Source organism: Salmo salar, chromosome ssa12 (assembly GCF_905237065.1).
Source record: "Salmo salar chromosome ssa12, Ssal_v3.1, whole genome shotgun sequence".
NCBI classification, from domain to species: domain Eukaryota; kingdom Metazoa; phylum Chordata; class Actinopteri; order Salmoniformes; family Salmonidae; genus Salmo; species Salmo salar.
In genome coordinates this window covers 24,878,592-24,904,491 of record NC_059453.1, presented here as the reverse complement: position 1 = coordinate 24,904,491, position 25,900 = coordinate 24,878,592, and the positions used below count along the sequence as shown (strand labels likewise).

The 25,900-nt window shown below is 44.0% G+C and overlaps 1 protein-coding gene across 3 annotated transcripts; it reads right to left on the bottom strand.

Annotated features, from left to right (window-relative positions):
- Positions 1–42: 42 nt before the first annotated feature.
- LOC106564597 (transmembrane channel-like protein 5) lies at positions 43–25,855 on the bottom strand. 3 transcript variants are annotated; one of them, XM_045691155.1, is made up of 21 exons: positions 25,510–25,855; positions 24,731–24,916; positions 23,764–24,020; positions 19,732–19,809; positions 17,556–17,672; positions 17,081–17,183; positions 16,570–16,651; positions 15,888–16,148; positions 15,549–15,697; positions 10,686–10,830; positions 9,971–10,123; positions 5,923–6,098; positions 5,381–5,456; positions 5,172–5,269; positions 4,889–4,984; positions 4,332–4,407; positions 2,877–3,010; positions 2,300–2,512; positions 1,695–1,773; positions 1,314–1,397; positions 43–1,079 (listed from the first exon to the last, which is right to left on the bottom strand). In XM_045691155.1, exons 2-21 carry the CDS (start codon positions 24,805–24,807, stop codon positions 444–446), a joined length of 3,090 nt encoding a protein of 1,029 aa, XP_045547111.1. In that variant the 5' UTR covers positions 24,808–24,916; positions 25,510–25,855; the 3' UTR covers positions 43–443. The 3 variants fall into 3 exon arrangements, with proteins under 3 accessions (XP_045547111.1, XP_045547110.1, XP_045547112.1); XM_045691154.1 differs by having other exon boundaries at positions 24,731–24,909; XM_045691156.1 differs by having other exon boundaries at positions 2,300–2,473; positions 24,731–24,909; positions 25,510–25,854.
- Between the last annotated feature and the right edge of the window lie 45 nt (positions 25,856–25,900).

Sequence of the window (25,900 nt, the reverse complement as noted above, 5' to 3'; positions counted from 1 at the left end):
CCACTAGAGGACAGTGCTGTTCATGGAAGAAAAAAAAAAACATACAGTACCATACAATTTTATAGTATTTACAATTTAGTACGGACCAGAATATTCCTACATTTATACAACATTCATTGACAATATTTTACAGGATAACCACATATCATGTATACATATAGTACACAAATATATTAAATATTAAAATATTTTTTTGTACAAAAACAATGTGTTCTTTTATCAAAAGGGAATACATATATCAGATGTATCTTTTCACACCCCATTGGCTACACTCTTTTATGGTCCAATAGAAACAGTCTGCATAGAGGTGGTCCTGCCCTCTCTTGATGTCAGTCAGAATCTTATTGCATTTCCTCTGATATTTCTCTGCTTTCTACAGCTGGTCACATTTCAATTGTGTCCGCCATCTTTTTTTCCCCAAGTGGTTCAGTTCTCAGTCATGCTCAGTATCTGTCACCGTACTCCTCCTCTACCTGTTGCCGGGCTAGCATGGCCTGTATCAGAGCGCTACCGGTGCCTGACACATCTGGGTGCTGTGAAGAAGCAGGCGCCCGGTAAAACTCGCTCTCCTCCTCTGCTCTAAGCCTGGCCTGCATGACCTGCATCATCGCACTGGACGTTGATGATACTGGGTGTTCTGAATGAACTGGTGCCCGGTAAAACTCGTCCTCTTCCTGCTCTGACTCCACCCTCTGCCTGGCTTGCATCACCTGTATCATCGCACTGGGTAATGCGTTTACTGGGTTCTGTGACTGAACTGGCGCCCGGTAAAACTCGTCCTCATTCTGTGACTCCGCCCTTTGCCTGGCTTGCATGGCCTGTATCAGTGCACTGGAGGACGCAGGTGCGGGGTCTGCAGGAAATGGCACACCGCGGTAACTGGCTACATCCTGGTCCTCTGCGTATTGTCTGGCTAGCATGGCCTGCATCAAAGCACTGGATGTCGTGGAGACTGAGTGGCCGGAAGGCATGGGCACACCGAAAGAGCTGCTGTCACCATGCTCTTGCTCCAACCGCTGTCGGGCAAGCAGAGCCTGGAGCATGCCAGTGGAGGATTCATTTTCCTGTCTTTTCCTGGCCTGATAGAGAGAAAGGGTCATAGTTCAAGTATGACATTTGAAATAACGTAGGAGTTTAGGTATTTATTGTAAGTTAGTCTCAAGGTTAAGTTCGATAGTCTCAAGGTTAAGTTCCATAGTCTCAAGGTTAAGTTCCATAGTCTCAAGGTTAAGTTCCATAGTCTCAAGGTTAAGTTCCATAGTCTCAAGGTTAAGTTCCATAGTCTCAAGGTCATTTCTCTTTGATCCTCTCACCTGTTTTTTCTTTTTCTGTTTGTTCTGCTTGGATTTCTGAAGGGTCTGTAGCTTCTCCAACAAGAATGCCTTGTCCTTCCCTTCCTAATAAAGGGAGTGAGAGAGAGAAAGAGAGAGAGAGAAAGAGAGAGAGAGCGAGAGTGAGAGCGAGAGAGACAACCAGAGAGAGAGAGTGAAAGAGAGAGAGAGAGAACGTTCTAGACAGTCAATACAATTCATAAAAACAGCAAATGAACAACATCAACATTGCACATTCAAATGAAATCAGCTAAATATATTACTCCCACACTTCAACATCATCATAACGTAGACACAACCACTTCAGATACAACAGCTCTGATGGACGAGACACTTCGGACCAGACAGCTCACTAGAACTCACATTAACAATCTGCTGTCTCAGTAGAATGATAAGCAGCTTGCGTCCCTGAGTGATCTGCCTGAAGATGTAAATGAAGACACTGTGGAAAGGAGGTCAGTCAGTGAGTTTGTATTACAGTATGTGAAAGGGCAAAGTAGGCACTTAATGTCATAAAGTGCCACTAGATTGTATTTGAAGGCTTGATCCAGTAGACAGCGTTATAAAAGCTGAATGTATTGCTTGATAGGACTTCAGTATACTGCTTCAAGGCAGGTAGCCTAGTGGTTAAGAGCGTTGGGCCAGTAAGGTCGCTGGTTTGAATCACGAAGCTGACTAGGTGAAAAACCGGTCGATGTGCCCTTGAGCAAGGCACTTCACCCTAAGTGCTCCTGTAAGTCGCTCTGGATAAGTGTGACTAGCAAAATGTACAAGTCAATCTTTTGACAAACAGCTGAAACGATCAATAATTTCTAGGAATCATGATCAAGTTAAGTTTATGCCTTATATCACATTTTCAAGACAACTGTCACTTTACCGTAAGACTGTGCTTTAAAACTACTTGTTACCTTCATAAACACAACTTTAACCCAACATAACCATCTCAACATGAACAAAGATGAACTCACAGGATGATGAGAGAGACCAGGAAGTAGAATATCTCACTCCTGATGACGTGCTGGTAGATCCAGACAATCCACTGAAACCCATCCACCCCATTCAGATCATCCATCCAGATCTGTATTGCACTGAAGGTGGTGTTGAGGCCCCTGAAGGGCCCACAGTTGTCTGAGGGGGGCAGACTGGGGGAGGGATCAGGGGAGACATGGCAGTTTGAAATGCTTAGGTCAGAGAAAAGGAGCCAAAGTCAACCAACTTTCAATCAACCAACTTTCAACACATTTTCAACTTTCTTACTAGAAGGTTTAAGTATAGCATCATGCTTTTGAATAGCTGTTAATCAAACAGCCTGATTCCACGGACTATCTCAGCCCCTAAAATGAAACCAAACTGAATCACGTTTATCTCTTGGTTATCAATTAATGACTACAGTTCTTCTGAACAAGTCATATTTATCCAGAACTAGATGGAATCTGAACCACTCCATATATCTACAGGTGTTTGTTTGGCCTTTCTTAATCTATGACAGCCTTAACATAACATAAGTCCCTAGACTAGCTTTGCCCTGACCGCTTATACACCTACGTCCACACGGTGTAGGCCACCATGGACAGAGCCCCTACGAAGGAAGGGAAGAAGAGGATAGCGATGAAGATGGTTTGCATCTGAGCCGCCCTGCCGGCTCGCCTGGGGGGCTGGCAGTTCTGGGTCAGGCTGACCTGGAGGACACAAAGTATAGACAGGGCATTACAGAGCTGGAGAGGGAGATAGAGAGAGGAGGAGCCTGTTGACGGTGTCTTGGCAATGGCACGATTTGATGAACAGGTAAACGAACAATGACCTTTGACAATAAGGGAGAACTGTGAGTAACAATTAACCTGCACCTTAACCAGGAATAAAGTCATTATTGATTTGTCAGGGAGGTATTTATTAGTATTTTATTTCACCTTTACTTAACTAGGCAAGTCAGTTAAGAACAAATTCTTATTTACAATGACGGCCTACCAAAAGGCAAAAGGCCTCCTGCGGGGACGAGGGGCTGGGATTAAAAATAAAAATATATATAAATATAGGACAAAACACACATCACAACAAGAGAGACAACACTACATAAAGAGAGACCTAAGACAACAACAAAGCAAGGCAGCAGCACATGACAACACAACATGGTAGAAACACAACATGGTAGCAACACAACATGGTAGCAGTACAAAACATGGTACAAACATTATTGGGCACAGAACAACAGCACAAAGGGCAAGAAGGTAGAGACAACAATACATCACGCAAAGCAGCCACAACTGTCAGTAAGAGTGTCCATGATCGAATCTTTGAATGAAGAGATTGAGATAAAACTGTCCAGTTTGAGTGTTTGTTGCAGCTTGTTCCAGTCGCTGGCTGCAGCGAACTGAAAAGAGGAGTGACCCAGGGATGTGTGCGCTTTGGGGACCTTTAACAGGTATCATGTTATTGTACTTGATCAACTAAATCCTCTATTGCAGATACCTTCCACTTGTAGTTTTTTTTCTTCAGATGAATTGATGAACATGTAATGATTTCCCTGTATATACCACAAGGAAAACATCTCTTTTAATTTCCAGGACACTCATATATGTTTCATCATTGTATTGGAAAATCCTAGTGACCATCGCTACCATCTATGAATAGAGCTAATTCTATGCCATGCAACCGTGTCATAAAACATTCAGCACCCTCTTCAGAAGAGAGTAACACGAGCCTGGCCCATTCTGCTATGGCATGGTATCTAGGGCAGTGAGTCAACACCAAGGTTCAGTTTACTGTCACCTGAGTCAGCCATGGTCCTGTGTGGCTCAGGTGGTTGGAGTGCTGCGCTAGCAATAACAATTCCTGCAGGGGTCACATTGCCATACTAAAAATGTACTCACTCTCTGTACTATAAAATATTTTTTTCACTATACTGCTTTGGATAAGAAGTGTCTGCTAAGGGGCCTATATTATCTACCATAATGAACAGGTTACCTTATTTAGTTAGATGAAGAACCATACTGAACAGGTTACCTTCTTTAGGTAGAAGAGGATGAAGAACTTGATTATCTGTATCACTGGGAGGAGGGGAGAGAAGTAGATTCCGATCCTGCAGACAGAAAAACATGCTTATAAGAATTGACCATAGCTCATCCACAGTACCGTGTTATGTTTTACTATGAAATTAGATGGAGCTATAGATGAACAGAAGATTAGAGTCGAGGACAGCGCAGTTCAGTACAGTAGAGTATATTAGAGCACAGTACATTAGAGTACAGTAGAGTAGAGCACAGTAGAGTCCACTACAGTAGAGTACTGTACAGTAGAGTACATTAGAGCACAGTACAGTAGAGTACAGTACAGTAGAGTCCAGTAGAGTCCAGTAGAGTCCACTACAGTAGAGTACTGTACAGTAGAGTACACTAGAGCACAGTAAAGTAGAGTACAATCGAGTCCAGTAGAGTACAGTACAGTAGAGTACAGTACAGTACAGTACAGTACAGTAGAGCACAGTAAAATACAATAGAGTACAGTAGAGTACAGTAGAGTACAGTACAGTAGAGTACAGTGTAATGAAATAACGTCAGTACCATGCCAGGGTCTGTGCATAGATCAGGTCAAGGACATTCCTGGCAACGTCAAACTCTGGAACTCCCAGGCTCTGTATGCACTTAGTCCCAATGACACTGGTGGAGAAAAGAACAAAGGAGTTACAGAAGAGCATTTTTCAATGAACCCTTATGTGATGCCTCGTTGAACCTTTCCATCAAAACAGAGAGATGAGTTACACTATAGAATTCTACTGCATACTGTAGCCTTTTTAGCTTTAAGTGAACACGTTATGGGAAAATGTGTTTTGAAAATGCCACTCACTTGCTCAAGAACTCTCCAAAGAAGGATCCTAACATTATGAAGAGGAAGTCCACAATAACCAGTCTGTACAAGGCTTGTCCTACGATGGACTCCCAGCACTAAGACAAACGATTGTAATCACAGTGGTGAATGAACATACAGTACATATATTAGTGACAATCAAAAACCTTTTTGAAAGCATGTATGTGATTTGGCTTAAAAGAACGTACTGAAAATGTATTGGCCACATCCTTCATCCAGTAGTAGCAGAGAATACCCAGAATGGACATCTTGAGAATTACATTTCTAAAAAGGAAAAAGGCATTCAAAACAGCATTCAAAACATCAGGCTTCTAAAACATTGTACAGTATATCACCTTTCTGTTTTTTCCTGATATTTTATTAAGCATATTTAGAATTTAAGCATTACTGTAATATTTCATTCATCCATTGTTTTAAATTGATCATTGAGCAAATAGTTTTGATCAATCGATTTCAATATACAGTACCAGTCAAAAGTTTGGACACACCTACTCATTCCAGTGTTTTTCTTTATTTTTACTATTTTCTACATTGTAGAATAACAGTGAAGACATCAAAACTATGAAATAACACATATGGAATCATGTAGTAACCAAAACCAAAAAAAGTGTTAAACAAATCAAAATATATAAAATATATAATAAAGAAAAACCCTTGAATGAGTAGGTATATCTAAACTTTTGACCGGTAGTGTATGTATTTTTAAATGTGTTTTGTATGCATCTCTAACCTGACTATGATGGCATAGACCTGCATGCGAGGGTTGGAGTAGTGTTCTATCTTTTTGAACAGAGAGTAGAAGAGAGGGACGACCAGATTAATCAGGGACACCACAAAGGGGAGGAGGAGAGTAGCGGCCTCCTCCAAGAGAGAGCCGGAAGCTTTGTCCGCTGACTGCCTTGTCCGCTGGAAAGATACCATAGTAGGTCAGTTTGTCCTGATCTAAGGACAGTTTTGTGTTTCCCTCATGTTAAAAAGAGGATTTGGAGAGGGTGAGCTGTTCCTAGATCAGTGCCTAGAAGCAACCAGCCTGGAGGAAAGATAAGACACTGAAGTCAGGACATAATCAATCACAGCTTTAGCAAGATAAAGTGTCCAGTTTTCACTTGAGATTTACCCCGGTGTTTTACACAAAAGGCTCAGATTTTTCTGTTTCCATCTACGCGGGCCGGCACTGTCACGACTTCCGCCGAAGTCGGTTCCTCTTCTTGTTCGGGCGGCGTTCGGCGGTCGACGTCACCGGTCTTCTAGCCATCGCCGATCCACCTTTCATTTTTCCATTTGTTTTGTCTTGTTTTCCCACACACCGGGTTTACATTCCCTCATGATTTGATGTGTATTTAATCCTCTGTTCCCCCCATGTCTGTGTGTGGAATTGTTTGTTGTTTCGTGTATGTGCACGTTAGACTGGTTTGCGCTGGGTTATGTCAACCCATATTGTGTTTAGTGTTCTTAGTGCCGTGTGTTTTGTTCGCCAAAATAAAAGGCTCCGTTTGCTACTCAAATTTCGCTCTATTGCGCCTGACTCCCTTATATCCAGTTACGGATACCTAACAGAGACAGTGGGTCCCTCCAGCGCCCCCACCAGCACAACAGGGGTCTCCACTACTCACCCCCTCCACACCCGGTTCCAGTGGGATTTGTCTCGCACTTCCCAGGGAGTACGATGGGACGGCCGCACGCTGCCAGGGTTTCCTGCTGCAGCTGGATTTATATCTGGCGACCATCCACCCGGCTCCCTCAGGCCGTGAGAGGGTGTCGGCCCTCGTCTCGTGCCTCTCGGGGAAAGCCCTGGAGTGAGCCAACACTGTTTGTGGAGAAGGAGATGTGGCGCTGGATCACTTAGAGGATTTCACCCGCCGCATCCAGGCAGTCTTCGGCCACCCGTCCGAGGGTAGAGCGGCGGGTGAACGTCTATTCCACCTGAGGCAGGGGACGAGGAGCGTGCAGGAGTTCGCAATGGACTTTCAAACCCTGGCCGCCGTCGCGGGATGGAACGACAGGGCCCTGATCGACCACTATCGCTGCAGTTTGCGCGAGGACGTCCGTCGGGAGTTGGCCTGCAGGGACACCACCCTCACCTTTGACCAGCTGGTGGACCTGTCCATTCGGCTGGATAACCTGCTGGCCACCCGCGGACGTCCAGAGTGGGGTCTGTTGGTTCCATCCCCCAGCACCACCGCCCCGATGCCCATGGAGCTGGGAGGTGCTGCGCTCAGGGAGACCGGAGGAGGTTCAGTCTCGTACACCATCTGTGGCCGCAGAGGTCACACTGCCGGTCGGTGCCGGGTTGATTCCTCTGGGGGTCGAGGCAACAGGCAGGGCACTCTGGCGTCACCCCAGGTGAGCCGGCACCATTCTCACCCAGAGCCCTCTGTTGCACACATGTTTTTGTATGTTACTTTTTCGGAGTTTTCCCCGCATTCCCAGCATAAGGCGCTCGTCGATTCAGGCGCGGCTGGGAATTTTATAGACAGATCATTCACCCAAAGTTTAGGGATCCCCATTGTTCCAGTGGTTATGCCCTTCCCAGTTCACGCCTTAGACAGTCGACCATTAGGGTCAGGGTTGATTAGGGAGGCCACCACTCCTCTGGGCATGGTGACGCAGGGGGGTCACAAGGAGAGAATCAGTCTCTTCCTCATTGACTCTCCTGCATTTCCCGTGGTGCTAGGCCTACCCTGGTTAGCCTGTCATGACCCCACTGTTTCATGGCAACGGAGGGCTCTCACGGGGTGGTCGCGAGAGTGCTCGGGAAGGTGTATAGGGGTTTCCGTTGGTGCTACTACGGTGGAAAGTCCAGACCAGGTCTCCACCGTGCGCATTCCCCCCGAATATGCCGATTTGGTTCTCGCCTTCTTTTTGCCTCCTGCCTGGTGGCGCCGGTAGTGTGGGAGCTGGACGCGGACATTGAGCAGGCGCTGCGTGCAGAGCCCACTCCCCTCCAGTGTCCCGCTGGGCGTCTGTACGTTCCGTCTGCTGTCCGTGACCGGCTGATCTATTGGGCCCACACGTCACCCTCCTCTGGTCATCCAGGCATCGGTCGGACGGTGCACTGTCTGAGTGGGAAGTACTGGTGGCCCACTTTGGCTAATGACGTGAGGGTTTATGTTTCCTCCTGCTCGGTGTGCGCCCCGTGTAAGGCTCCTGGGCACCTGCCCAGAGGTAAGTACAACCCTTACCCGTTCCACAACGGCCTTGGTCGCACCTGTCGGTGGATTTCATTACTGATCTTCCTCCCTCACAGGGTAACACCACGATCCTGGTCGTTATGGACCGTTTTTCTAAGTCCTGCCGTCTCCTCCCTCTGCCCGATCTTCCTACGGCCCTACAGACTGCGGAGGCCTTGTTTACACACGTCTTTCGGCACTACGGGGTGCCTGAGGATATAGTGTCAGATCGGGGTCCCCAGTTCACTTCGAGGGTCTGGAGGGCGTTCATGGAACGTCTGGGGGTCTCGATCAGCCTTACCTCTGGTTTTCACCCCAAGAGTAACAGGCAGGTGGAGAGAGTGAACCAGGATGTGGGTAGGTTTCTGAGGTCTTATTGCCAGGACCGGCTGGTGGTGTGGGCGGCGTTCTTGCCCTGGGCAGAGATGGTCCAGAACTCGCTCCGCCACTCCTCCACAAACCTCTCCCCCTTCCAGTGCGTACTGGGGTACCAGGGGTACCAGCCGTTTCTGGCTCCTTGGCATCAGAGTCAGACCGAGGCTCCAGCGGTGGACGACGCGCGGAGGAGACATGGGACGCCGCCTATGTTCACCTTCAGCACGCCGTGCTGCGCCAGAAAGCCAGCGCAGACCGTCACTGCAGTAAGGCCCTGGTGTTTGCACCTGGGGACCGGGTCTAGCTCTCGACCCGAAACCTTCCCCTCCGCCTGCCCTGCTGGAAGCTGGGTCCACGGTTTGTGGGGCCGTTCAAAGTCCTGAGGAGACTGAACGAAGTGTGTTACAGGTTACAGCTCCCCCCCGATTACCGTATTAACCCCTCTAGCGTCACACTCCTGATGGAAACACAATAACACTTGAGCTTACATTAACATGAATCAGTGGTGACACAATGGTGTAGGGTAAGTCTTAGGTGCTCCCGAGTGGCGCAGCGGTATAAGGCACTGCATCTCAGTGCTAGAGACGTCACTACAGGCACCTTGGTTCGAATCCAGGGTGTATCACAACCGGCCGTGATTGGTAGTCCCATAGGGCGGCGCACAATTGGCCTAGCTTCGTCCGTGTTTGGCCGGTGTAGGCCATCATTGTAAATAAGAATTTGTTTTTAACTCACTTGCCTAGTTAAATGAAGGTTAAATGAGAAGAAAAAAAATTATTATAATAATTTGGTGGAAGTGTAGCAATGATGTCCCATTAACACCATTATAAAGACCACACCCTGTACTGCCAGGAAAGTAGTATTGTATTGATGTTATATGATTCAGATATGCTCAGGTACACACAGACGCTATGACACACTTTGAATTACTGTACACAAGGGTATGTCTTATACCATGGTCATCGACACTGGTCCCGGAGCTACACAGTGTGCAGGCATTTGTTTTAGCCCAGCACTAACACACCTGATTCAACTAATCACCACCTGGTCTTCATCATACTTAGATGGATCAGGGTCAGCTGATCCCGGGATCATACATTAACAACACAAGCTTTATAAGGAAGCAACGTGTCATCGTGTCACAACGTTTATGTAAGGTCTCCCTTGGGAAAGAGTTCTTCTGACCTCAATGGGACTTCCTGGTTATATAAAAGTTAATAAAATGAACCATACCCATGTGTCATATTGACACAGGAAGTAGACACTGGCACCACAGCCCAAGGCCATGCCTGTGGAGAGGAGCCAGGTACCCAGGAAGACCCCGTAGTGCTTCAGCCTCTCTGTCAGAGGTAGCAGGGCCACCTGGAACTTTTCTGATAAGGACTCCTGGAGGGGAATGGAAACATTATTTCAAAGTTATTTCACAGTTGGTTATCTGAGAGAGATCCTATTTGGGCCCCCTAACAAATCAGAGTGCAGAGTATTCTATGTATGGAAGAGCAGATAAGTACTGATAAGTAATGTGGGATTTGTTCAGCGATATTACATTCTTTCTTGTAACAAAGCTACAGTTATGATATGGCCATGAGGTCAACAAAGCTACAGTAATGATATGGCCATGAGGTCAACAAAGCTACAGTAATTATATGGCCATGAGGTCAACAAAGCTACAGTAATGATATGGCCATGAGGTCAACAAAGCTACAGTAATTCTATGGCCATGAGGTCAACAAAGCTACAGTAATGATATGGCCATGAGGTCAACAAAGCTACAGTAATGATATGGCCATGAGGTCAACAAAGCTACAGTAATGAGATGGACATGAGGTCAACAAAGCTACAGTAATAGTTTATCAAAAACAGTGACATTAGTCACTTGTAAAAGCCTGATAACTGGCCAGCTCACACAAGATTTGGTTCTGGTTTCCGAGATTACAGTGAAAGTGACCTTGAGTTGGATGCGCAGATTGTTCTTGCGCTGTCGTACGGCTCTCTCGTTAGTCACACTGAAGTCCCAGCTACACAGGAGCTGCCAGGCTCCACCCAAGCCTGAGTCTGCAAGGACATACTTCTTCCTGAACGAGCTGGCCATGCTGCAGAGAGAGAGGGGGGAGGTCAACAATCCACAAAAGTGGAGACAAATTTGACCCCAATAACTACCGTGGGATATGAGTCAACAGCAACCTTGGGAAAATCATCTGCATTATGATTAACAGCAGACTCGTACATTTCCTCAGTGAAAACAATGTACTGAGCAAATGTCAAATTGGCTTTTTATCAAATTATCGGACGACAGTGTAAGGATCTGGGTAGCTGGTGCAGAGGAGTCAGGCGCAGGACAGCAGAGATGAGTAACAAAAGGAACTTTACTCAAAATATCCAAATACATGAAGTCATACCAAGCCCACAAACATCGGACCGAACTTACAAAAAACAATCACGCACAAAAACCATGGGGAAAACAGAGGGTTAAATAACGAACATGTAATTGGGGAATTGAAACGAGGTGTGTAAAACAAAGACATAACAAATGGAAAATGAAAAGTGGATCGGCGATGGCTAGAAGGCCGGTGACGTCGACCGCCGAAGGTCGCCCGAACAAGAAGAGGGACCGACTTCGGCGGAAGTCGTGACAGACACACCACATATTCACCCTGCACACCCTAACTGACAAACAAACAAACCAAAACAAAGGCAAAGTCTTCTCATGCTTTGTTGATTGAAAAAAAGCCTTTGACTCAATGTGGCATGAGGGTCTGCTACACAAATTGATGGAAAGTGGTGTTGGGGAAAAACATACGACATTATAAAATCCATGTACACAAACAGTGTGTGCGTTAAAATTTGTAAAAAACACACATTTCTTTCCACAGGGCCGTGGGGTGAGACAGGGATGCAGCTTAAGCCCCACCCTCTTCAACATATATATCAATGAATTGGCGAGGGCACTAGAACAGTCCGCAACACCCGGCCTCACACTACTAGAATCTAAAGTAAAATGTCTACTGTTTGCTGATGATCTGGTGCTTCTGTCACCAACCAAGGAGGGCCTTCAGCAGCACCTAGATCTTCTGCACAGATTCAGCTAGACCTTGGCCCTGACAGTAAATCTCAATAATACCAAAATAATGGTGTCCAAAAAAGGGACCACAAATACAAATTTCATCTAGACACCGTTGCCCTAGAGCACACAATAATGCATGCATAGCAGAATTAGGCCAATACTCTCCAATTATCAAAATCCAGAAAAGAGCTGTTAAATTCTACAACCACCTAAAAGGAAGCGATTCCCAAACCTTCCAAAACAAAGCCATCACCTACAGAGAGATGAAACTGGAGAAGAGTCCCCTATGCAAGCTGGTCCTGGGGCTCTGTTCACAAACACAAACAGACCCCACAGAGCCTCAGGACATCAACACAATTAGACCCAACCAAATCATGAGAAAACAAAAAGATAATTACTTGACACATTGGAAAAAATTCAAACAGAGCAAACTAGAATGCTATATGGCCCTAAACAGAGAGTACACAGTGGCAGAATACCTGACCACTGTGACTGACCCAAACTTAAGGACAGCTTTGACTATGTACAGACTCAGTGAACATGGCCTTGTTATTGAGAAAGGCCGCTGTAGGCAGACCTGGCTCTCAAGAGAAGACAGGCTATGTGAACACTGCCCACAAAATGAAGTGGAAATTGAGCTGCACTTCCATCCTCTGCCAAATGTATGACCATATTAGAGACACATACTTCCCTCAGATTACACAGATCCACAAAGAATTCGAAAACAAACCCAATTTTATTAAACTCCCATATCTACTGGGTGAAACACCACAGTGTGCCATCACAACAGTAAGATTTGTGACCTGTTGCCACAAGAAAAGGGCAACCAGTGAAGAACAAACACCATTGTAAATACAACCCATATTTATTTTCCCTTTTGTACTTTAACATCGCTACAACACTGTATATAGACATAATGACATTTGAAATGTCTTTATTCTTTTGGAACTTATGTGTTAATTTGTATTGTTTATTTCACTTTTGTTTATTATCTATTTCACTTGCTTTGGCAATGTTAACGTGTTTCCCATGCCGATAAAGCCCTTGAATTTGGAGCGAGAGCGAGAGAGAGAAAGAAAGACAGAGACAGAAAGACGGAGAGAGAGACTGATCACCTCAATCCACAAAAGTGGAGACAAATTTGTCCCCAATAACTACCGTGGGATATGTGTCAACAGCAACCTTGGGAAAATCCTCTGCATTATCATTAACAGCAGACTCGTACATTTGTAAATACAACCCATATTTTATGTTTATTTATTTTATTTTTTGTACTTTAACCATTTGCACATCGTTACAACACTGTATATATACACTGCTCAAAAAAATAAAGGGAACACTTAAACAACACAATGTAACTCCAAGTCAATCACACTTCTGTGAAATCAAACTGTCCAGTTAGGAAGCAACACTGATTGACAATAAATTTCACATGCTGTTGTGCAAATGGAATAGACAACAGGTGGAAATTATAGGCAATTAGCAAGACACCCCCAATAAAGGAGTGGTTCTGCAGGTGGGGACCACAGACCACTTCTCAGTTCCTATGCTTCCTGGCAGATGTTTTGGTCACTTTTGAATGCTGGCGGTGCTTTCACTCTAGTGGTAGCATGAGACGGAGTCTACAACCCACACAAGTGGCTCAGGTAGTGCAGCTCATCCAGGATGGCACATCAATGCGAGCTGTGGCAAGAAGGTTTGCTGTGTCTGTCAGCGTAGTGTCCAGAGCATGGAGGCGCACCCAGGAGACAGGCCAGTACATCAGGAGATGTGGAGGAGGCCAACAACCTAGCAGCAGGACCGCTACCTCTGCCTTTGTGCAAGGAGGAGCAGGAGAAGCACTGCCAGAGCCCTGCAAAATGACCTCCAGCAGGCCACAAATGTGCATGTGTCTGCTCAAACGGTCAGAAACAGACTCCATGAGGGTGGTATGAGGGCCCGACGTCCACAGGTGGGGGTTGTGCTTACAGCCCAACACCGTGCAGGACGTTTGGCATTTGCCAGAGAACACCAAGATTGGAAAATTCGCCACTGGCGCCCTGTGCTCTTCACAGATGAAAGCAGGTTCACACTGAGCATGTGACAGACGTGACAGAGTCTGGAGATGCCGTGGAGAACGTTCTGCTGCCTGCAACATCCTCCAGCATGATCGGTTTGGCGGTGGGTCAGTCATGGTGTGGGGTGGCATTTCTTTGAGGGGCCGCACAGCCCTCCATGTGCTCGCCAGAGGTAGCCTGACTGCCATTAGGTACCGAGATGAGATCCTCAGACCCCTTGTGAGACCATATGCTGGTGCGGTTGGCCCTGGGTTCCTCCTAATGCAAGACAATGCTAGACCTCATGTGGCTGGAGTGTGTCAGCAGTTCCTGCAAGAGGAAGGCATTGATGTTATGGACTGGCCCGCCTGTTCCCCAGACCTGAATCCAATTGAGCACATCTGGGACATCATGTCTCGCTCCATCCACCAACGCCACGTTGCACCACAGACTGTCCAGGAGTTGGCGGATGCTTTAGTCCAGGTCTGGGAGGAGATCCCTCAGGAGACCATCCGTCACCTCATCAGGAGCATGCCCAGACGTTGTAGGGAGGTCATACAGGCACGTGGAGGCCACACACACTACTGAGCCTCATTTTGACTTGTTTTAAGGACATTACATCAAAGTTGGATCAGCCTGTAGTGTGGTTTTCCACTTTAATTTTGAGTGTGACTCCAAATCCAGACCTCCATGGGTTGATACATTGGATTTCCATTGATTATTTTTGTGTGATTTTGTTGTCAGCACATTCAACTATGTAAAGAAAAAAGTATTTAATAAGATTATTTCTTTCATTCAGATCTAGGATGTGTTGTTTAAGTGTTCCCTTTATTTTTTTGAGCAGTATATAATATGACATTTGTGGTGTCTTTATTCTTTTGGAACTTCTGTGAGTGTAATGTTTACTGTTCATTTTTATTGTTTATTTCACTTTTGTTTATTATCTACTTCACTTGCTTTGGCAATGTTAACACGTTTCCCATGCCAATAAAGCCCCTGTCATAAGCGTCGTAAGGGACAGACCAAGGCGCAGTGGGTATAGTGCTCATCTTTCTTTATTTAGAGAGAACACTCAAACAAAATAAACAAACAACGAAACAGTTCCGTAAGGCACATAGGCTATCCCGAAAACAACCACCCACAAACCCAAAGGAAAAAAGGGCTGCCTATGTATGGCTTCCAATCAGAGACAACGAAAGACACCTGCCTCTGATTGGAAACCATACTCGGCCACACAAGGAAAACGAACCTAGAAAATGAAAACTAGAACAAATCCCCTCTAAATAAACCAACCCCAAAACACACAAAAACAACACCCCCTGCCACGCCCTGACCATACTACAATGACAAATTACCCCTTTACTGGTCAGGACGTGACAGCCCCTTGAATTGAATTGAGAGAGACAGAGAGAAAGAGAGATAACAGGGGTCACTTTATTGCACTATTACAACATGAAGGAAAGGTTAAATAAATATCATGAAGGTATGATGTGAATGTCATGGCATTGCTGATTTGATTGACATCATAAATGTGAGATCAACTGGCTTTGATAAAATATTTACTGGCACTTGAAACCAATGAAGAAGCACATGGAAACCAAACCATGCACGACATAAATGACAGTCCAAAGCAGAGTTAATAGTGGTCAATACAATGTTACTGTTACATGATCACTGTGGACTATGCTGTGCAGTCCCATCCCATACTGACCTGTAGATGAGGGCGGCTCCACACAACACCATGTAGGCTGCTATGGTGAAGAAGTAGGCCAGCTGCATGTTGTACTCAGGCCAGCCCCCTGTTCCTTGTGTTTTATTACTGTAGCCGCCATAATACATCACCGTGTGGCTGAAATAACCCTGTGGGGAAAATAGATGCATCAAAAAAAAAAAAAAATTACCACACAGTAACTGTTCACACTATGCTGACTTTACAGTACGGGCTGTAGTATAACCAATATTTTGATCAAATTAGTAGCGTTTGCTGCTACGGAATGATTCATTCAAAAGCCTCTACTAGAAGTAGCGTGAATAGTAAACAACAACAAACCGCTCCGGTCAGTATCTCTAGCCCTTTGAAGCTGACCCCAGTGGGGATGTCTGGTGTGGGGTGATAGATGAGCTGGGGGATGGTGATGAAACCAAAGTTGACCAGGAAGGAGAAGATGTTGAACATCAGCAGCCATTTTAGGAACTTGAAGTAGGAGAGGACCCCCGTGCCAAATTTACCCCCGACCTCCTTCATGGTACCCCGCCACAGTTCCAGGGTCTGCCTGGCTAAAGTCATGTTAGCACCGCACCTACGGAACGCCTGAGGGGGAAGACTGGTCTGAGAACAGTGGTGGGGGTCTTGTATGTCACAAATGCACTGTCATAGATTTCATAGCATAGCTGTCATAGAATAGGTGTAAATGTCAATAGAGGATGTGGATGATGGAACAGTAATAATGTTCAATGTAAGTAGAAAGTTATTGTATTGTAGCCTGCATGGTGGCAGTCTGTTTCTGCTTTTGTCAATGTTCAAGTGTCGCTGAATGCAGGGACAGAATGTTGTATTGCTCATAAAAGGCATAATGATTTAGTGATAGCCAACCACAGGAAGTGTTGCACTTTGCCATAGTCTAATAGGGCACTGTGTGTGCAGTACAAGGACACACAGGAAGTAAAGTTGGGCATCAGGACAGGAGGGCACACAGAGAGACACAAAGATGTCAGAGAGTCAAACTGCTCACCAGTGAGACAGTCGTCGAGCAGTCTGAAAAGCAGTTCAGATGCCGGGACTTTTTGAATGATTTCAATGCCAACACTTGGCCCCTAGGAGATATGAGATCAAACAAACATAAAGATTACAGTCTGATAGTTATGTAGCGTATGATAATAACATACGCGCATTACAGCGTTATCTCCTCATAAAATATATGACCTGTCAAAAGTTGCACAGTGCTCTTGGCTGGCTGTGTGGCTGTAAACTTTGGACTTGGCCGATGCGATGCGCTTATGGTTAACACTTCTTCCTTACCCGCGTACCGCAAGAAGGTGTGTATGTGTGTTTGTGTCTGTGTGTGCGACTATTCCCCCCAATGATCTCAGACTGCAAGCCTACATAACTGCACACTCGATGACCTACCTACCCTTGTACATAGTACTTATTTTACTACCCCTGGTCATAAGTTAAACGTTCCATAGTAAAAGTGTAAGAAAACAGGCACCTTTTGACCTATGACGGTGACATGACAACTATACCTGATGTGTTTCTTGTCATCAAAGCTCATAGGGAGGTCTCGAATGGCCTTGATTCTGTCCCTCGTTGACATGGCAACCAGCTCTTTGACCAAGTGCTGTTCCTCTGTTGGACAAAGACATGATAAGACAGATCTGTGAGGTTTATTAATCATAGTATGCCTTTAAATCGGAGTTGTAATATAATAATATGAATATAATCATATATGAGTTAAATCGTTGTGAATTAAGTATAAGAAGTGACGGAGGGTTATGACTGAGTTATAAAGTTAGTATATAGTGACTTCTTTTACTTCAATCAGTGTATCCAGAATATGACTTGGATAACATTGTCCTGAACCGATTGAAAAGAGAAACATCATATTTCTACCGGGAGAATGGACAGGCATTCTCAACAGTGGTTGTGCCCATAGGAATACAATTCTAGAAACTCTATTTCTATGGATGTGCCGTAGGCTCTCCTTTCTTCATCCCTCACCATTTTCCATCTCATTCCTGATGTCGTCCTCAGAAAGGCCCAGATTGCCCAGAGCAGCCTCTCCTACAGGGAATAGACTCATCTTCCTCGACCCCCTGAACCTCATCGAAACATGACCTGGGAGACACAAGGACATCTAATTAAACACAGCTGACAGCCTAGCTATTACTGAGGAATGATGAGCTTAATAATGTGTGTTGAACAAATAGAAAGTCATCCATCATAGGCTTACTATCAGCACTAACAATACGGAGGATTTGTTAAGCTAATAGAAAGTACTACACATTCTATTTATTAATTTCAGATCATGTCCACTCATTGACTGTCACGTTCGTTATAATAATGATCGGACCAAGGCGCAGCGTGAGTAGCGTTCCACATAATTTATTAGAAAGTGAAACTTACAAAACAAATAAAGAATAAATGAACCGTGACTACAATGAAGCTACACATAAACAATATCCCATAACCCCCAAGTGAAAAACAAGCTACTTAAGTATGATCCCCAATTAGAGACAACAATTTTACCAGCTGCCTCTAATTGGGAATCATACCAAATCAACCAAACATAGAAAAACTAAACTAGAACCCCACATAGAAAATAATAACTAGACAAACCCCCCAGTCACGCCCTGACCTACTCTAACATAGAAAATAAGAGCTTTCTATGGTCAGGACGTGACATTGACTTGGCAAACACAATTCATTCCCATAATTCCAGTGCAAACAAGTGAATTTACAAAGAACGGCATGCACATACAACTTACAATATATCACACACTGACATGGGCCTTGATTGCACAAGGAAGTGGTTTTAGGTGGCTTGAAAGGGGAGACCCCCCAATCACATTGCATGTGTGTGTCGTGAGTCAATATTTACAATGTGTAAATAAGCGTTAGCTGCTGATGATCAACTTTGATTAAACCAAATCAAATAGAGGTGATTAAAAAAAGGTTTCCAAAAGGCTGTCCCCATAGCAGAACACTTCTTGGTTCCAGGTAGAACCATTTTTGGTTGCAGGTAGAACCCTTTGGGTTCCATGTAGAACCTGAAACCAAAAGGGTTCTTCGTGGAACCAATAAGGGTTCTTCAAAGGGTTCTCCTATATGCAAAGGGTTCTCCTATGGGGACAGCCAAATAACCCTTTTAGGTTCTAGACAGCATATTTTTTTCTAAGAGTGTACTATATTTCACATCCTTTTGACAAACGCAGTAGCATGACTAGCTGACAATGAAAGAAGATAAATAGAGTAGAGGTACTGGGGTGCAAAGGAGCAAAAAATAAATAACAATATGGGGATGAGGTAGTTGGGTGGGCTATTTACAGATGAGCTATGTACAGGTGCAATGATCGGTAAGCTGCTCTGACAGACATTTACATTACATTACATTTAAGTCATTTAGCAGACGCTCTTATCCAGAGCGACTTACAAATTGGTGCATTCACCTTATGATATCCAGTGGAACAACCACTTTACAATAGTGCATCACAATCTTTTAAGGGGGGGGGGGTTAGAAGGATTACTTTATCCTATCCTACAGCTGATGCTTAAAGTTAGTGAGGGAGATATAAGACTCCAGCTTCAGTGATTTTTGCAATTGTTCCAGTCACTGGCAGCAGAGAACTGGGACGAAAGGTGGCCAAAGGAGGAGTTGCTATGGGGATGACCATAGCAAACACCTAATCATCAGTCCTCGTGATGAGACCGTATTACCTGGATTGTGTTCATTAGTCAACAAATGGAAGAAAACAGACTGAAACAGGGAGGGACTACCTGGACTTGTCCAAAAATAAATGCTCCTTGTAACGTTTCGTTGTAAAACGTTTTGCTACGTTTTGCCCTAATCAATACAGCCCTGTAAACTGTTAGCGCCACAGTTTCCCGGGATGGTATTTTTCTGCCAACTTCCTTGTGCTGCATTTTTACCTTTGGGTAATGTTTTATTAGACATTGGATCGTCAAATCATCCTCTGAATGATCTGACCCCCTTTTTTTTTCAATTTTCGCCTAAAATGACATACCCAAATCTAACTGTCTGTAGGAAGGATAGTGCAACAGCTAACCTCAAAGGTTCTTATGATCAAAGGGACCAACTGATAGCTAAAGAAGTAAAGTAAGGAAGTAAATAGAGAGTAATCTACTGTATGTGCTTTAGAAGTGATTTGAACAGTACCTGAAGTTGCAGATGGAAGTCGTACAGGAGGCGTTGTGTCATAATGCGTTGCCTGGTCGATCTGGTACCCGCTGTGATCTGAACATCATGGAGAACAGAACACTAGATTCATTCATTGCATCCACCTAATTTTCTAACGTTGCTATGGGCACAGCCAAACAACGGAAGTGATGGATTCGATTTCCGCTTTACTTACCTAGTGCAGCGTGCATGTGGCAAATTTGCTGGATTAAATTATTTGAAGGAGTCCATTTGTAGAGTATGAAAGTCAAGTAAACAAGTGTAAGTGTAATTGTATATGTAATTCATTCAAGTTCTCAAACATTAGCTAGACCTACTAGTAGTTATGTTGTGATAATTACGTGAATTGTGTTGTGTGTGAGATAAGGGCCTCCACAAAGCCAATAACTATAACACTAACTATAATGATAAACTATCGACTACATAACTATAAAACGTTGGTGAGCATCCACACTAGAGGAAAGTTGATCGTTTATTGTTCTGTAGTCCTGCACCTGTCAATCAACTGATCAACGCATTCTACTGCACACTGCCTATTAATAAGGTGGTAACACAAGACCATCCATGAGGTCTCTAACACACAGATACTGGTTCAGACCAGTGCTTTCAGGGTGTGTCCATTGTCATAGTGATAACTGCAAATAATACTTCAATGTACATCTAGGCCAAATGAAAAATAATATAGTAACTCGTATTTAAATGTGGCAATTGAACAACAAACGCCGAGCCTGCACATATTTTACAGCATCTCATTGCCTCGTTGCTCAAGTGGTTTGCAAGTGATTTCCATTTTTCTAATGGTTGTCAATTCCTTTGAGTCTTATTTTTCACTGTGCTCATCTAGGCTATGTCCTGTACAACTATTTGCAATGCATCAGTGCAACAATGTTATAATCATAACAGGCCAAACGTGATCAATCACACAAACACACTTTCTCTCCTCAATTTTCCCCGAAATGGATTTTCTATGCTGTAGGCCTGTTTTACACTCAGCAATTAGTAAAAGCAAGCCTGCTTCTTTCCCTGAATAGGCTATTAGGCTTTGTAAAAAAAAAACTATAAAAATACATGTCCTATAGCTTTTGTAGCCTATAGCTTTCCTGGGATTTCACCAGAAGAGGAATCGCCTATTGCAGAGAGGCTTGTTATAGGCTGTTACGGACGGGAACAGCTGGAAAAGAGAGGCTAGTGATGTGTAGCTGAAGTAAGAAGCTAAATATTAGCTCGTTATTAGGCCATGCATTAGCTAAATATTAGAGCTATAGTCTAAATGCTTACCTGTCAAAGTCCGTTACAAGATTATCAAATGGCAAATCTGCAGTATTGCGCTGTGTGGTTCACCGGCACGCAAAGTTCCATTATTGATTAGGCATAGGACTACGTTTTTAGACAATACTTGATTGTACCTGGGCTACAACAACACAGTGCAACGAGGAATGTATTATTGTTATGAAGTGAGTATACAATTATTGTCCATAGGCTGTAAACTGCAGTGATGTAGGCTCATTTGAATAACCGCTCAAACGTCCTGTTTTGTTTGATTCCGAAGTAACCGCATAGGCCTACAACCCATAGGCCTGATTATGTAACCATTTGGATCAGTTCAGGTCTATTCTCGACAGTTTAGAAGCACAAGAAAGGTACATTAGGGTGTATTTTGTCAGGATGTAGCCCGGTGTTAAGATAGGCAGGCTACTATAGGAAAATATGGGCTTCTCCTTTCCAACTCCCAGCTCTTAATGCTGTAGCCTATTTTACATTCAGCAAGCTAGTGCACGCGTGCATCTATCCTCCAATAGGCTGTTAGTAGGCTAAAGAAGAAAGGTCGAAATAAGGGTCCAAAAAGCTTTTGTACTCTGTCTTTTCCTGGGACTCCTCAAGATGTAAGAGGCTGTCAGTAGAGAGGCCAGGTGCGTAATTGCACAACAGAACAAAGACAGACAGGCTCGAGATGTAGCCTATAGCCTAAGTAGAAGTGTATGCATATTAGACCATCATTTATAAGCTCAATGTTAGGCTTGATACTGTAGTGAATATATCCAGTCAATTTACACAGCAAAATAAAAAAAAGTGAATCAGATAACGAAATCATAGGTAGCTCTACACTATGTGCGCTCCCGAGGCTGCGCTGAGTGCGCTCGCTCCCAGTCCCCGGGTTTGCAGCTGGAAAAGCTACCATATGTTTAAGTTTTTTAGGGACAATAAATGTATCCTACCTAGGCTACCACAACACAATGTAATGAAGAATGTTATTTATTGTTTTCAACTGAGTACAAAACTGTAGTCTGCCTGTAAACTGCAGTGAATAGCCTGTGCCATTTGAAAAAACGCTCAAAAGCCTAGCGTTTTGAATACATCCCGGTAATCATTTCGAAATAACTGCATCTAGCCTGCCTGATTGGGAAACCATTTGAATCAGTTGTTTTTTTCTTCTCTGCAGTTTAGTCTACAAGGTCCAGGCACATAAGGCAAGTTATATGTTGTATTTTGTCAGGATGTTTCGCTATCAGAAACATGCCAATTGCAAGGATTTTTAGTGGCGCACATATGAATTATGATAAAGCATGAGCGCGGAGGAAGTTGTATCACAAGTTGGTGGTACCTAAATAATTGGGGAGGACGGGTTCATGGTACTGGCTGGAGAGGAATTAGTGGAGTGGTATTAGTGGTGCTGCTGCTCCAGTTTCAACTGTTCTGCCTGCGGCTATGGAACCCTGACCTGTTCACCGGACGTGCTTGTTGCACCCTCGACAACTACTATGATTATTATTATTTGACCATGCTGGTCATTTATGAACATTTTAACATCTTGACCATGTTCTGTTATAATATCCACCCTGCACAGCCAGAAGAGGACTGGCCACCCCTCATAGCCTGGTTCCTCTCTAGGTTTCTTCCTGGGTTTTTGGCCTTTCTAGGGAGTTTTTCCTAGGGAGTTTTTCCTAGCCACCGTGCTTCTTTCACATGCTTTGCTTGCTGTTTGGGGTTTTAGGCTGGGTTTCTGTACAGCACTTTGAGATATCAGCTGATGTACGAAGGGCTATATAAAAATAAATTTGATTGATTGATTGATTATTAAATACACCAACACATGGTTTAATGCCATTCAAATCGCTCCATTCCAGCCATTATCATGAACCATCCTCCCCTCAGCAGCCTCCACTGATGTTGTATCAATAGTTTGAGCGTTTGGCTTCCGTGTTTTAAAAGCGTTCGAAAAGTAGGTGGATATGGTACCTATAACAACATTGAAAACACAAAGAATTAACCAAACAGAAGGCAGGAAGTAATAGAAGAAATTCAGTCACTTAGCAACACAGAACCTGAAGACCAGCCACACTGAAATACTACTCCATTCCCAACCTGGACTCAGGGGTAGACTTAACATAGTAAAGTAAATCCAGACCCTCCCATTAGTACGCTTAGGCTAGGGGTTAGGGGTTAAGGTTAGGGTTAAGGTTAAGGTCAGGGTTAAGGTTAAGGTTAGAGTTAGGTTAAAGGATTAAAGGGTTTGGCAATGAGGGCCTTCATCTACGTCCCCAGAGTAGGATGAACTCATAGATACCATTTTTATGTCTCTACGTGCAGTTTGAAGGAAGTTGCTAACTAGCACTAGCAGAATTGCTAACTAGCGTAAGCGCTATTGCTACTAAGCATTGGCCCGTGAAATTACCTCAAACTTCCTTCATACTGGACTTATGTAAACATACCAAACGTAACATATCATACTAATTTGAGTGTCACGGATATATATTTACTATGTTACTTCTAGTCTATGCGACCAGGCTGCCATTCCAACAAAATCATGGCCATACTATCCTCTCAGAACCCGGAACCAAATCTTGGGAGGAGAGACTACCCTTAATACAGCACAAGGGATCATATTTCTCTGATCTGTTTACAATACAATCTTCCATCAGAAAACGTGTGTACTGCCATTACATTGGTGTGTGGCTGTACATTACTTGTTTCTATTGTCTAATTAATCAATTAAATCAAACATCGACTTACTGAGGTCATGCTGCTGCCATCGTGGGCTCTCCGACCGGGGAGGAAGGAGACCCATGGGAATGCTGTCTCTGCCCCTCCAGCTCCCCTCCTGCCACCCGCCCCAGGGTACTCTCTCCTGGGCATCGTCGTAGCTGGACTGGACCCCTCCTGGGAGCTGCTGGAGGTCAGACCTGCCTCTCTGCCCCCCGGCTCCATCATCCCTGGGGTAGGGGTTACCATGTGGGTTACTGTGATGGGATTGGGATTTCCTGGAAGGACTTTGGAGAGAAGGACAGAGGAGATAACATTACTGGTGCGTTGTTGTATAAACCCTGCATCAGTCAGTCCAACGCCTTAATCATTACACTCATAAGGTTGCTGATGGTGTTCTAAGAATCATGCTACAATATTATTATAGACATATGACATCTGTCATAGACAATAATGTTTTTTTTTCTGTGGCGCTATAAAGTGAGTCTCTTATAAGAAATACCATTACTTTGGTCACACCACTGAAGGTTCATGACCGTCTCTAGTACTTAGCACAACATTAACTTAAAATGACAACAATCTCCTACTGTAACACAACCTTCAACACACAAAGGAGGAGAATTGGACCACTTTGACAGTATTCATTTTAGGGATAGCTTCCTGCTACAATATGTGACAGCACTGGCAATATACAAAATCTGACACCAATTGAGAGATTACAGATGATGTGACCAAGCACAATGATGGTTTACATTTAAATATACAGAACAAAAGATCCTCTCAAAATTATTTTCTAATACTGGACCATTATGTTTTACTTCACTTCTCATATTTGTGTTATTTGTGCCCTCTTCCCCAAAATATTTTTAAGAGCTGTCCGTCAACATTTCATTCAGGTCCTCTACCCATTGCCCAGAGGTTTGATTAACTGTACCCAGTTAAAGCAGAATTATAACAAACATCCAAACAACACAATCGTACAAGTTGACACACATACCTCCTATCTATCTCCAGGGTGTCACTGTCATGATAGGCAGGGTTGTTATATTCTCCAGTATTGTTGTAGTGCGACATAGGGATCCTTGGCTTGATCTTCTTCTATAGTGGTTAACCCGGAGGTGATTTCGGTCCGTCCCCCTCTTCTTTAGTTCCCTGGAGGTCTGAAAGGTCCTCCTACTGTATTCTCAGTAAAACAATTAGTGAGAATCAGCTTGCCATTACATAACATGAGAACTGGAAACGAGACATAAACGTGCCACTAGCAACAAGACCCCCTTGGGTATAAAGAAGGGGCAAATACAAGACTTCTGAGATCATACCTTGATGCTATTCCCATCTTCATTTCACAAATAAAGCTGTGCTTTCTAATACACATCACATGTTTTGGATTGAATGGCTGTCTTCAGCCAGTTACTTAACTCCCCTGTCCTATCCCTGTGTATATCATTACTTATTAACACAGGGATATGGTTTCTGTTTTGCCATGGTCTGTGCCTCAGTGCTGCCCTATGGCAGTAAAGTAGGCAAAGTAGAAGTAACAAATTCTCGAGCAACAGTCTGGGAAGAGATCTGACTAACAAATATGTTGACATGGTAGTATATTGTGGGAAAAACACGTAGAAGTCATATGTGACAGTGAATCTGTGTTGTCAAATTAAGAGAAATATAACCATGTTCCAAATTATAATAGTATACATTGCTGTTGGATAAAGTAACAATTTAAACCAGTTGTATCAAACAATTGTTTAAAAGAATAAATCCACAGAGTGTAATTACCTGGTTAATGTGCTGCTTATTCAGGGAATAGATGTTGCAGTCCGAGGCTGCCTCCTTTTTCCTTATAATCCAGGTTTGAAGTGTCAACTCTGGTAGCTAGAGTGCAGCTCTGATATATCTACCTTTGTTGAACTTTATCACTGTGTGTCTGTCAGACTACCCGGAACTGTGCGCTTGAAATAAAGGTAAAAGTCCCGGGGTTCTGAATGCCGTACGCAAATCGAATAGGCTGCTATGGTTGGCATAATGACAAGTATTTCCAAATGATTCCCATAGGACGTGAAAATTAATTGGCATAATAAGATATGGGACGGCCAAGGGCTCAACTGTGTTATTACGAATGACTGCATGTGCAGTGTGCAATAGGATAGGGAATTGCAATGAAGAGCCA

Excerpts from the sequence above, each read along its gene's own strand:
- LOC106564597 (XM_045691155.1), bottom strand. The coding sequence starts at position 24,807 with ATGTCGCACTACAACAATACTGGAGAATATAACAACCCTGCCTATCAT. Across the intron at positions 15,698-15,887 it reads TAGAGATACTGACCGGAGCG|GGTTATTTCAGCCACACGGT; the intron begins GTTTGTTGTTGT and ends TTTTCCCCACAG. Across the intron at positions 10,831-15,548 it reads GGAGCCGCCCTCATCTACAG|CATGGCCAGCTCGTTCAGGA; the intron begins GTCAGTATGGGA and ends CTCTCTCTGCAG.